At 48.0% G+C, this 13,954-nt stretch overlaps 1 protein-coding gene across 2 annotated transcripts; it reads left to right on the forward strand.

The window, feature by feature from the left end:
- Positions 1 to 65: 65 nt before the first annotated feature.
- CSTF1 (cleavage stimulation factor subunit 1) lies at positions 66 to 13,954 on the forward strand. 2 transcript variants are annotated; one of them, XM_062204392.1, is made up of 6 exons: positions 66 to 220; positions 2,300 to 2,497; positions 4,716 to 4,993; positions 5,131 to 5,328; positions 6,107 to 6,497; positions 11,865 to 13,954. In XM_062204392.1, the coding sequence occupies exons 2-6, from the start codon at positions 2,329 to 2,331 to the stop codon at positions 12,122 to 12,124; spliced, it is 1,296 nt and encodes a 431-aa protein (XP_062060376.1). In that variant the 5' UTR covers positions 66 to 220; positions 2,300 to 2,328; the 3' UTR covers positions 12,125 to 13,954. The 2 variants fall into 2 exon arrangements, with proteins under 2 accessions (XP_062060376.1, XP_062060375.1); XM_062204391.1 differs by lacking the exon at positions 66 to 220 and adding an exon at positions 285 to 393.

Here is a 13,954-nt window from a genome sequence, read left to right on the forward strand (position 1 = left end):
TGATTGGCTCACGGAAAGCACGGCGGCGCGGACGGCGCGCAGGCGCACTTGCCCCGTGGCACCCCGGAAGTGGGGGAGCCAACGGCCCGTGAGGCCAGTGCCCGTTCTAACCCCCGCGCCGCCCTGCGGGATCAGCCCAGGAGACTACAGCCCCTTGGAGTCAGGACTGTCCCATAGGAGACAAAGTCGGAATTGGCGAAGGAAGCTCTCGAACGTGCCAGTAAGTAAGATGGCGAGAAGCACAAGGGAGAGTGCGACCCATCGATAACGCAGCGCTCGGCGTGGCGCCCTTCGCGCGTGCGCAGCAAACGTGCGCCCGGAGCGATCGATTGGGCAGGATTCGCGCCTCCATTTTTCTCGGAGAGAGCGGGAGAGCGAGAGCCGGATCTGCGGGTATGGGGGTCCGGGGCTGCGGCAGGAGTGCTGGGGTGGTCGTCTGGGCCCTTTAGTGGACCGCCCGAAGGGCTGGGGCGAGGCGGGAAGGTCGAGAGGGAGCGAGGTGGCGGGCGCCCCGAGCCGGTGCCCCGAGTCGCGGGGTGGGCCTGCACACCCTCTCCCCTTGCCCCAGGGCCTCGCTCCCACCCCGACCGCAGCTCGAGGTCGCCTGTGCGTCCGGGCGGCCCCTCCGACACCGTGGCGGGTCGGGTTCTTCTGTCCTCGTGCCTCAGTGTCCCCACCTGCAAACTGGGCCGGTGCGGCGGCCTGACGACCCTTTCGCCTTTTTGTTCCTTTAATCCCGTCCTGCCCCGCACGAGGCGCGCCTGCAGGCGTGGAGACGGGACAGGGTGGTGGTCGCGTCCCGGGGGGCGTTGCTCGGCCACCCTTGACCTGGAGCGGGTGTCCCAACCCTTGTGAGTCGCTGCGTCGGCTCCGCTGGGCCCCGGCGCGGTCTGCACGGGCGTGGCCTTTGCAGAGCGCTCGCCCCGGTGTCCGACAGTTAAGACGCTCTTCCGTAAGTAGCTGTTGCTGGAAGGCCCACCAGTGGTTAGAACTCAGGCTCCGAGGTCACTTTTATTTTTATTACCGTTACAGACACCTGCAGCCTGCCCGTATCTGCCCAACATGCGTATACATACAGATATTCTCATTTAATTTACTTCCCGTCTGCTGATCCACTGCCCACAGTAGCTTGGCTAAGCCAGGCCAGGGCCAGCCTCTGGGAATTCTGTGTGTGGGTGGCACAGATCCGCAGGAAGCTGGAGGCAACAGCCCCGGGACTCGACCCAGGCGCTCGGATACAGGATGCCCTAGGGCCTCTTAACCATTAGGTCCAATCCTGCCTCTAGACATTGGTTTGTCATAGTTAGATTATCTGAGGAAGTGCACCAGTTAGCGTTCTTGTTTGTGTAAACCAGGGGCCATCATCTAGTTCTACATTTGACTAAAACTGAAGGAAACTTGGGTACGTGTGAATCAGTCTGCATTTTTATTTCTTTTCTATTTTTATAGTTGTCTTTGCTGTGTCTCTTTTCGGAAAGGCTTATTAAGTAGCTCACCTTTAAATCACAGTCAGTCACAGCACAGGTGCCCTAAAGCAGCTGTTAAGACTGAATGTGCCGGCGCCGCGGCTCACTAGGCTAATCCTCCACTTTGTGGCGCCGGCACACCGGGTTCTAGTCCCGGTCGGGGCACCGGATTCTGTCCCGGTTGCCCCTCTTCCAGGCCAGCTCTCTGCTGTGACCAGGGAGTGCAGTGGAGGATGGCCCAAATGCTTGGGCCCTGCACCCCATGGGAGACCAGGAGAAGCACCTGGCTCCTGCCATCGGATCAGCGCGGCGGCCATTGGAGGGTGAACCAACGGCAAAAAGGAAGACCTTTCTCTCTGTTTCTCTCTCTCACTGTCCACTCTGCTTGTCAAAAAAAAAAAAAATTTAAATTTAAATTTAAAAAAAAAAGAGTGAATGTAACAGATACGGGCAAACTCGGCTCAGCTGATGGAAACTAACCTAGACATTGGACAGACGAGCAGTTGTCTTGCCCATTGCAAGCACGGGTCAGTGCTGAACAGGAGAAACGGAAGACTCTGGGATACCAGTAACGGATAGAAAGTGCAGGGGAGAACTGATGAGGGGTCCCACTGTGGTGGCCGGCGTGAGCGATGGGTGCCGGGGCTGTACCCAGTGCTTGCCATGCGTCTTATTCCGTCGTGTCTGACTTAGTTACCACCTGCGGAAGCTGAGCTCAGGGGGGTGATGGCCCTGACCCGAGACTGCAGCCCGCAGAGCAGGGATTTAAAGCCTGACCGACCCTGTGTGGCGCTGACTTAGCAGTGCATCACCATCCACCTGTTTTCTTGTAGCTGGCAGGGACGCTGTCCTCACCTCCAGGATGTACAGAACCAAAGTGGGCCTGAAGGACCGCCAGCAGCTGTACAAGCTCATCATCAGCCAGCTGCTCTATGACGGCTACATCAGCATCGCCAACGGCCTCATCAACGAGATCAAGCCGCAGTCGGTCTGTGCACCCTCCGAGCAGCTCCTGCATCTCATCAAACTAGGTAGCTCGGGAATCCAGAGCCAGCCCGTGAGCAGGGTTAGGTGTTTTCACATGGCCGAAGTCGTGAGGCTTGTTCCTCTGTGTGTCAGGTGCTGAATACTGGAGGAATCGAGTTCCAGATTACGCAGGTGTTCGGGGGTTCTAGCCTGGTCTTCATGTGCTTTATCAGGAGCTTCTGTTGTTAGACTGTTGACTTCCTTCAAGACTGAGCTCAGCTGTCGTCTCAGCGTCCTCTTCATCCCTTGTAAAATAATCTCACTGTCTGCCCCATCCTTCCCTGATTACCACACAGTCACATTTCCTTCCTAGCAGAATCATCGTCTGAAATTTCCCTTGTTTTGTGGGTTGTTTCCCACGGCCCTCTCACCTCCCCATTCCCTGTTCCCAGACCCCAAAAACACTGCAGGTTTTCTCAAGATCAGAACTTTGTTTTGTTCAGTTACATCCCAGCACTCAGTAAAACGTGGGATTACCATGCATGTTTATACTCTATGACTTAGCAATGCCAGTTGTGACACTTTGTCCTCAGGAAATAAAATAGATAAACCAGCTGGCCCAACACTGCCGAATTAGCTATATATTTTTAAATACCCATAAAACTGACTAGTGTAACATAATAATGCTGTAGATGAATGTTTATTAGCCTGAACAGATTTTTATTATGTATGATTAAGTGAACAAATTAATCACAGCATGTTACACAATGTGGGTCTATTTTTGTTCAGAAAAAATTAACCGTGGATGGGGAAAGGTCTAGAATTCATACCACAATATTGGTAATTATCTCTGGATGGTAAACTTCAAAGTCATCTTTTATCTTGTTCATCTATGGTCCTAATTTCTCCTGTACCAATAGTTGCATTGTTTATGTGAGATGTGAAGGTATTTTTAAATTTAAAACATGTCCTTGTCAATTTTAGTACTGATTCCAGCAGCTCATGGTCGTCTTTGCTCTGTGGAGATGGTAGAAGGCCTAACATATTCCCAGGCAGAACAAACTGGATGTTCCTTAATTGTCTTTTTTTTTTAAAAGGTTTATTTTTATTTATTTGAAATACGGAGTTAGAGAGGTCTTCCATCCACTGATTTACTTCCTAAATGGCCACAGTGGCCAGAGCTGGGCTGATCTGAAGCCAGGAGCCTGGAGCTTCGTCTGGGTCTCCCATGGGAGTCCAGGTGCCCAAGGACTTGGGTCATCTTCTACTGCTTTCCCAGGCCATAGCAGAGAGCTGGATTAGAAGAGGAGCAGTTGGGACTAGAACTGGCACCCTTATGGGATGCCGGCGCTTCAGGCTGGGGCTTTAACCCGCTGCACCACAGCACTGGCCTGTTATCTGGTGTTTGAACTTGTCACAGCGCTGTAGTGCACCGGGAAGATCCTGAGTTCTTAAAGTTCTCTAATGCACTACGGTGATTAGGCTCGGCTACGCTGTGTTGCAACAACAGTGTGTTGGGTGATAAATTTTGCTTGATACCTAGATTCCCATTTTTGAGTTTTGCTGGCTTTTTGAAAAACTATCTTTCCTTATTGTTTGGGGAATGGCTTAGTAACAAAATCACATTTTTCTGGGAAGAACAGAAGAATTCAGCTAGAACCTGTGAGCGTGTTCTTTTTTCCTATCTTGTCATTGAAAACTGAAGAATCCCTTTTAACTGCTTTAGATGTGTGTGTCCAGTCAGCAAGGACTCTGTTTCTGGACTGTCGGTGAGGATGCTTAATCTTAAAAATAAATATCAAATAATGTCCTTGATAAAGTGCACTTTATTCGAATACCACACTCCTTCAGCATTTCCCTGATGGTAGTGTTGACCCTCTAGCTGACTTACCAGGCTTCAGAGCTGCTGCTAACAGACGTCAGCCTCAAAATACTGAACTTTGGAGTGGAGAGGAAATGGATACTTGAACCCCAGAACTATTCGTTTGTTTTTGACTTTTTGTAATTGTAGTGAAAGTAACAAATTTTGGAGGTGCAAACCTAGGAAATGACTTTGTCTGTTGAAGCCTAACTCTCCCCAAACGCATGTTGTCTCTCCGTGTTGTGAGCTCCGGGTAGGATGGATGTGTGCATAATACTGTACAGCATTACGTATTCATGCAACGCCAAGGAACAGTAAGGTGACATTGGCAAATGTCTTTTCAGTTTGGATCTAGAACTTTGTCTTGGCTTTTGACAAAAAGCCACACATTTTTTTCATGCCCTCATTTTGATTTCTCTCAGGAATGGAAAATGATGATACCGCCGTTCAGTATGCGATCGGCCGATCAGACACAGTTGCCCCTGGCACAGGGATCGACCTGGAGTTTGATGCAGATGTCCAGACCATGTCCCCAGAGGCTTCCGAGTATGAAACGTGCTATGTCACATCTCATAAGGGACCGTGCCGCGTGGCTACCTATAGTAGAGATGGGCAGTTGATCGCCACAGGCTCTGCCGACGCCTCCATAAAGATACTTGACACAGAAAGGATGCTGGCCAAAAGTGCCATGCCGATAGAGGTAAGGCGCGAGGAGCCACTGACTGCTGGCCTGTCTGTCCCTTCTTGGGGAGCAAGCGTGCGGTTTAGGCACCTTTGTTGTGCCTGATGGGATTCCTGCGGGTTCTGTACCTTCAACGTCTCTTCTCATCGGCCTAGGTCATGATGAATGAGACTGCACAACAGAATATGGAAAACCACCCAGTGATTCGAACTCTCTACGACCATGTGGATGAAGTCACGTGTCTCGCTTTCCACCCAACAGAACAGATCCTGGCCTCTGGCTCGAGGGATTATACTCTGAAATTGTTCGATTATTCCAAACCATCTGCAAAAAGGGCCTTCAAATATATTCAGGTTGGGAATGATTAGCAAGGAGCTTTTTACGTTTCTTCTCAAGTACCGTGCGCTGTGGTCTTTAAACGTGTTCTTGGTGGTTATCCACAAAGCAAGACTGCAGCAACCAGAACACCTGCCAGTTGGCACGCGGTTCACCTGCTGCTGTGTGCTTGCTTCCTCTGGCCGGCCAGCACCGCTGCAGGTCACAGTCATGCGTCAAAGGCTGGAGTCCCTGGCACTCGGTAAAAACAAAACAGCCGCCCTCAGAGAAGTATGACTGACAGGGATCAGAAAAGCATTCCATTGAAGCTATCAAGTGTTTGCTGGAAGTGTGACTTTGGGTACCCTACTTTGTGCATTGCAGAAATACTAAAACTGCTACTTTACTAGTGGCTTCCATCTTTCAGTAATTAAACTTAATTTTTCAGTCAATGTTTACAGTTCTAGAGCAAACTGAAGATGCTGTGCTTACATACAAATTAGGTTTATCTCATTCAGTAACCATGCGTGAATGTGTCACAATAAATATCCTCTGAGTTCACTGGGTGTTCAGTTACAAAGAATAAAGCCCGCTTCTGTAGCTGTTGGACTCCTCTGAGCAGTAGTTAGTTTTGGAAATCTTCTGTTCAAACGGTGCTTTCATATACTCCAGAAAGTGCGTTTGTTCCTTCCGATGCCTATGTAGTATCTGACAGTTGCTTTATGGATTCTTTGCGTCAGCCACAGTTTTCCACATCTCCTTCGGATGTGGTTGCTGAGGCATGAGCCACTCACGTTGATGTCTCTGTCCTAACAGGAAGCTGAGATGTTGCGCTCCATCTCTTTCCACCCTTCCGGAGACTTCATCCTCGTCGGCACTCAGCACCCCACCCTCCGCCTGTATGATATCAACACCTTCCAGTGCTTTGTGTCCTGCAATCCTCAAGACCAGCACACCGACGCCATATGCTCTGTTAATTACAATCCTAGTGCCAATATGTATGTGACTGGCAGCAAGGACGGCTGCATCAAACTGTGGGATGGAGTCTCTAATCGATGCATCACGACTTTTGAGAAAGCACATGATGGGGCTGAAGTTTGTTCTGCCATTTTTTCCAAAAATTCTAAATACATCCTCTCAAGTGGAAAAGACTCTGTTGCTAAACTTTGGGAAATATCAACAGGACGCACGCTGGTCAGATACACGGGTAAGTGAGACGTTGATATCATTGAACATTTTCAGTGGTGGTTTACAGTTTCCGGGAGTTTCTATGAGATCCTCACAGTAGAGCAACACAGTACGACTGTTCATTGAGCGAGGCAGGTGTGACCCTACTTTAGACACGAGGAGACCAGGACCTAGAAGCTGCAGTGCACAGCCAAGCCTGCAGTTAAGTAAGAGGCAGTGCCGGGAATAAGAACTGCGGATTCCTGACTTTGCTCTTCTCAGTGCAGCACAGCTTAGAGGAGGTCTAGGTTCCACACACGCAGTATTTGGCAACTGTGTGGTCTGTGTGTAGACTGTAGCCTGCATTTTTCCCACAGACACTTGAGAGCAATCCAGGAAAAAGCATCCGTTGGCAGATCTCAGTAATTGTGTAAGAAGGACTGAGAGGGAAGATCTTGGCCAACTCTTTTTTTTTTTTTTTTTTTTTTTTTTTAAGATTTATTTATTTATTTGATGGGACTGGCGCCGTGGCTCACTTGGTTAACCCTCCATCTGTGGCACCAGCATCCCATATGGGTGCCGGGTTCTAGTCCCAGTTGCTCCTCTTCCAGGCCAGCTCTCTGCTGTGGCCCGGGAGGGCAGTGGAGGATCGGCCAAGTGCTTGGGCCCTGCACCCCATGGGAGACCAGGAGAAGCACCTGGCTTCAAATTGGCGCAGCCCTGGCCATGGAGACCATTTGGGGAGTGAACCAACAGAAGGAAGACCTTTCTCTCTGTCTCTCTCTCACTGTCTGTAACTCTACCTGTCAAATAAAAATAAATAAATAAATAAAAAAGAAAGAAACAGGAGAGAGAGAGAGTTCTTCCATCCGATGGTTCACTCCCCAATTGGCCACAACAGCAGAGCTGCGCCGATCCAAAGTCGGGAGCCAGGAGCTTCTTCCAAGTCTCCCACGTGGGTGCAGGGGCCCAAGGACTTGGGCCATCTTCCACTACTTTCCCAGGCCATAGCTGAAAGCTGGATTGGAAGAGGAGCAGCCGGGACTAGAACTGGCGCCCATATGGGATGCCGGCGCTTCAGGCCAGGGTGTTAACCCACTGCACCACAGTGCCGGCTCCTTGCCGACTCTTAAAGTAGAGTTAGCCCCAAATGAGTCTGATAGGAAGTATTAGATAAAGCAACAAGATTAAGTTCATCGGGTTCTTAGTAATTCACGTCAGCCTCTGGTTACGGTTGGACCTCTTTTTATAATGAATGTGTCGGTGTTGTCATCGACACAGTTAGGGTTCAGGTCTGGTCATTTAACAGCGTTGTTAAATGTTGCCGCTCTTTTCCTTGCAGCAGCACATCCTGTTAGAAAAACTCCAGGAAACTTCCTCTGTTGGGAGGATATGTTAGTGTCGTAAGCTGAAGTCGCCCTGTTAACTCAGTTCACAGGGGAACAACACTGCTGTCAAGGTCTGTGCTGCGTCACTAGGCTAGCATCTTAGAGAAGAGCACACTTGTAGAAGCACTGGTGACGCTTGAACCCCTGGGTGCAGCATAGCCCTCCTCACTTGTCACCCAAGTTAGCTTCGCTGCCGTCTTCCTGGTTTCCGGTGTACCTGTGAAAGGCTCCCTAGCTTCAGAAGTAACTCCTGCTGTTGACAGAGTGTGGTGCGTCTGAACGCATACACGCCAGACTGTCCAGAGCTTACTGTGTTTCCTCTATGAATATTCACTATGTTTTATGATGCTGTGTGGTTGATTGGCTTGTTTTAGTGGAGAATTGTAATTGCAAATTGCAGTGTGCAAATTTCCCTTCGAATTCAGAGATCAAGAACTTGTCAGTACATTATCAAGTTTTAATAGTTAGACTTAAAAATTCTTGAAATAAAAAGCTGTCAAGAAAATATTAGAAATTTGAATGCTAAAAAATTAAAACACTGAAAGTTCTAGATTGGGGAAAAATTTTTAGCATGGATACATATGTCGGACATTGACTTGGTTAATATTTAACATATAAAGAGAGCTTATAAATAAGAAAAAGGTGAACCCAAATTTGACCCAAAAAAGGACAAAACTTGAAGATGGAGCCATTTTACTTTTTTAAGGCCAGTAAATATAAGAAAAAGTGACTAATTTCACTGTAAACTTAAATGGAAATGGCAGTACCTTTTTTGGTTCATCATATCCCAGGAATGTAAGGGATAATAATTATCTGTTAATGGTAAAGATTTGACGAAATCAACCCTTTATTGGTAGTAGAATCAATTGTGTGGGGTTGTTTTGTTTTGTTTTTTGACAGGCAGAGTGGACAGTGAGAGAGAGAGAGAGAGAGAAAGGTCTTCCTTTGCCGTTGGTTCACCCTCCAATGGCCGCTGCGGCCGGCGCACCGCTGATCCGAAGGCAGGAGCCAGGTGCTTCTCCTGGTCTCCCATGGGGTACAGGGCCCAAGCACTTGGGCCATCCTCCGCTGCCCTCCCGGGCCACAGCAGAGAGCTGGCCTGGAAGAGGGGCAACCGGGACAGAATCCGGCGCCCCGACTGGGACTAGAACCCGGTGTGCTGGCGCCGCAGGCGGAGGATTAGCCTAGTGAGCCACGGCACTGGCAGTAGGAGAATCAATTGTAAAAATATTTTCTCAAGGGCAATTTTGTGTCAGAGAATCAAAACTTAAAATATAGATTGTGGGCCCAGCTCTTCCACTTACAGAAATTCAACTGAAAATAATTGGAGAGGAATGAACATGTACACACCCCGCAGTATTTGGAGTCATTGAAAGAGAGTGTAAGTGACCAAGAAGCCCGAGCACACGCACCTATTACATGTCTGTTGATAGCCCTTGGTCTTTATGAATGATCCTGACCACAGATTGATACAGAGCTTGAGCCCTTTTTTTTTAAGATTTATTTATTTATTTGAAAGTCAGAGTTACACAGAGAGAGAAGGAAAGGCAGAGAGAGAGAGAGAGGTCTTCCATCCACTGTTTCACTTCCCAGTTGGCTGCAACGGCCAAAGCTGTGCCGATCCAAAGCCTGGAGCTTCTTCCGGATCTCCCACACAGGTGCAGGTGCCCGAGGACTTGGGCCATCCTCCATTGCTATCCCAGGCCATAGCAGAGAGCTGGATTGGAAGTGGAGCAGCCGGGTCCCGAACCGGCGCCCATATGGGATGCCGGCGCTTCGAGCCAGGGTGTTAACCTGCTGCGCCACAGCACCAGCCCCAAGAGCTTGTGCCTTACTTCATTTCAGTCCTCCCAGCAACTCCATGGGGTGGGTGACAATAGTTTTCCCCACTGAACAGATGAGAAAAGTAAAGGGCAGGGGTGTTAACTGGCCTGGCCCAGCTCACATCACGAGTGTTGAATTCACATCTTAGCACAGAGCTTGCACTTCACCCTCTGTAGATCTGCACTGCATACCCGAGGATGAAGGTAGCATGTGACGTGCTCTGACTTAAGCAGTTCTCGAGTACCACACAGAACCATCTGGAAAGGATACCCACCAGAGTATTGACAGCTTCCCCTCTGGGTAATGATGTTACTGCGTAGCGTTTGTTTTTTATATCGGGTATGGAATATGTGGCCCGCAAATTGTGTGAGGCCCAGGAAATCCATTGATGTGGCCCTGCCAAGGCACCACAGGCGGGACCTGAGATTTAGAGCAGGGTGGCCTGCAGTGATGTTGTAAATATCCAGATGGCCCTAGCTACTTGAAAGGTTACCGCCCCGTTTTACATAGTACTTTAAACATGAAATATGTATTTTATTAGTAGTATTAAAAGCATAAATCTTGTAGAAAGCAGATGTTATTACACTTTTGTCTCTGGTTCTGTTTGTCAAGTTTAATCCTAAGGAAGTAAGGCTGTCTGCACGAAGGATGTTTTAAGCTTGCTTACAATTGATACAAACTGTGTGTCAAGCAGTAAAAGACCTATTAAATAAGTAATGATGCTTCTGCGCGCGGGGTAGGTGACATCTAACAAAGGACGTGAAACAGTGTATCTGGTCGCTGATACCTCACGTCGGAGCGCCAGCCTGGATGCTTCCCTTCTAGACCAGCTTCCTGCTGACATACTGGGAAGGCAGCAGAAGCTAGCCTGAACGCTTGGGGCCCTGCCGCCTGTGTGGGAGGGAGACCTGGGTTGAGTTCATGTCTCCTGGCTTTGGCCTGGCCCAGCCCTGGCTGTTGGCAACCATTTGGGGAGTGAACCACTAGATGGAAGATCTAGCTCTTATCTCTCCCCCTCCACCCCTAAACACTCTACTTCTCAAATATTTTTTTAAAGATTCATTTATTTATTTGAAAAGCAGAATCAGAAAGATTTCCATCCATGGGTCCACAATGCTGATGTATAATCTTTTTTTAAAATGTGCCTAGCATAAAGCTGTTTTAAACTATAATAGAAAAAGCGCCATCAGTTTCATACTTTTTTTTAAATATTTGCTTATTTGAAAGGCAGAGTGATAGGTCTTCCATTCACTGGTTCATGCCCTATGGCTGCAATAGTCAGGTCTGGGCCAAGCAGAAGCCAGGAACCTAGAACTCCATCCAGGTACATTAGCAGGAAGCTGGATTGGAAGCTCTGCAGCTGGGACTTGAACTGGCAATCCAATATGGGAAGCTGGGAACCCACTGTGCCACGGTGCTGGCCTCCTAGTTTTGTATTTTAAAAATTGTGCTTTACTTGCGTGGGAGACCCAAAATAGGCTCCAGGCTTCAGATCAGCACAGCTGTGGCTGTTGCAGCCATCTGGGGAGTGAACTAGTGGATGGTAGACCCATCTCTCTCTCTCTCTCTGCCTCCACCTCTCTGTAACTCTGAGTTTCAAATAAGTGTTGTTTTTTTTTAATTGAGTTTCTGTCTTTTTTTATTTTATTTATTTTTTGATAGGCAGAGTGGACAGTGAGAGAGAGAGCTAGAGAGAAAGGTCTTCCTTTTCCGTTGGTTCACCCCCCCAATGGCCGCTGTAGCCGGTGCGCTGCGGCCGGCGCACCATGCTGATCTGAAGCCAGGATTAAAGTGCTTCTGGTCTCCCATGTGGGTGCAGGGCCCAAGCCCCTGGGCCATCCTCCACTGCACTCCCTAGCCATAGCAGAGAGCTGGACTGGAAGAGGAGCAACCGAGACAGAATCCAGCACCCCAACCGGGACTAGAACCGGGTGTGCCGGCGCCGCAGTCGGAGGATTAGCCTAGTGAGCCGCAGCGCCGCCCTCAAATAAATCTTAAGAAAAAAAATTGTGCTTTATGCCCAGAAGTACATCAGACCATTAACAGTGTTGCCTCAGGGGGGCGCCCAAGAGGTGATCACTTCAGTGGTTTTACAGTGCAAGGATTTAAGAACAAAGCCTTGTGCAGGTGTGAGAGGTGAATTTAGAAAGCTGACCCTCTGTCCACAGGCCTGTAACCTCTTGTTTCTGCGGCAGGTGCGGGGTTGAGTGGCCGGCAGGTGCACCGGACGCAGGCCGTGTTCAACCACACCGAGGACTACGTGTTGCTGCCCGATGAAAGGACGATCAGTCTCTGCTGCTGGGACTCGAGGACAGCCGAGCGGAGAAACCTGCTCTCCCTGGGGCACAACAACATCGTGCGCTGCATCGTGCACTCGCCCACCAACCCCGGCTTCATGACGTGCAGCGACGACTTCAGAGCACGCTTTTGGTACAGGAGGTCGACCACCGACTGAGCGCTGTGGGCGTAGGGTTCTTCTCCCCCAAGGACTCCGCCCGCCCTCCCCGTGTCCTGTTTCCAGCTCCAGTAGTAAGGCGTTGTACCATCTCTGGCGGTGTGCTGCCACCTCTGTCGACAGCCTTGGATTTGCACAAGAGAATCTTTTTTTACCTTGATGTATAATCATGGTGGAAAAAGCTGGAAACAGATCCGTGCAGTTCTGCATTCACTGATTATTACAGTGTGATTTTCATCGGCTTTGTACATACAGGACTTGCTGTTTCTTTTGAATATCTCGATCATTTGAAGGATAGAGAATTAAAGTGCTTTCTAGATCACAGTGAGTCTGTCATCGAGAATTTTCCTTTGGTCAGCCTTCCCGCCTGTGCTGCTCCTCTCTGTATGTTTCCAGATCCGTTTGGCAGATGCGTAGGCATTTAGCTGTGAGGATCTGCAGCACTGCCACACTGAAACCATTTTTGAGAATCCTTCGATTCTATCCGGAAGTGACGTCATTCTGCTAATAAAGCTCAGATCTGCAGTGTCAGTGTTTTATATTTTTCACTTCAGTAAAACTAATGGCCAGCTTTCCCCAGGGCTTCTAGGAGCTGGCTCTCATCATACCTCCCACATTATTTCAGGACCTGCACCACTTTTCTTTAGTATCTAGCTGGTAAAGATCATACCAGTTTGATGGGAAATATCAAAAATATGTCTGATCTAATCAGAATTAAGTGAGCCCCAATTTTGCAGTTAGCTGTTGCTTCACAAATGATTAATAGCTGTTGACTTTTTTATATAATTTTCAGTCTTTTCCATTCTCTTCAGAATGAACTAACTTCTCATTGGATGTACTCCTGGTAAATTCATCTCAGAGGATGTGTCTTAACCATCTGATAGAAATTGTGTTAAGACTTTAGAAGGTGGTGATATTTCTCTGTATCAGCTCTTAAGCTTGGTCAAAGGACCCTGAACACCCCATCTTAAAAATCTTGTTTTATTTTTATCCCAAAAACCAAATACTTCATGATCTAGGTTAAGAGTTCCTAGAAATATAATCTGGGATCATTTGATAAAAACAGTAAATAGATTAAAGTAAAAGCGATTCTTTATGTTACAAGAACCTTCTTGAAGTTACTGCATGAAAATTCTGCTTCAGGTATTATCCTACAGGTCTCTGTTCTGAGCATATTAAGTCGCAAGAGTTTTAGTTCAGATTTCCAAGGAGCTCTGTTTTGGTCCATGGTGAGTGTAAACCTAGTTTTCCTTTGTATCCTGACTCTTTGATACTGGAACTTGGCCGTCTATAGGTGCTATTTTTCTAAGATTAAAAGAAACCTGCTGAATAGGAACAAGGCTAACCATTTCTCCCAAAAACTTCCCAACCCAAACTTCCTACTTCTTTTTCTGACTCTTACTTTCAACCCATGAAACTAAAGCAGAGCCTTAACATTTCTGTATTCTGCTTTGGCTCACGAACCAAAATGACCACACTGCACTTCCGATGTAAATTCCATTGGCTCTTCTCAGTTGTTTGTGAATTATAATAATGCCTACTTCTTTTAAGAATAGGTTCAGTCATGGACCTATAGTTTCAGGACTGATAGTCACAAGATCAAGATACTTTTGTGTGTTTCCAAATTTTTTTTTTTCTTTTTTCCCTTTTGAAAGCCACTGTTAATGTTTTTAGCTGGTTGTAAATGGGAATGTTACATGGACTCAGTAGTATGTGCACCTCATTAACTACCCTGGCACTCCTGGTGCATAATATCAGGTCAGGATAAGAACATGCACCTTCTGTGTTATTTTTCAAAGGTGTGTGATCTCTAAAATAAACTCTGTATAT

This window comes from Lepus europaeus, chromosome 10, assembly GCF_033115175.1.
Source record: "Lepus europaeus isolate LE1 chromosome 10, mLepTim1.pri, whole genome shotgun sequence".
Lineage (NCBI taxonomy): Eukaryota > Metazoa > Chordata > Mammalia > Lagomorpha > Leporidae > Lepus > Lepus europaeus.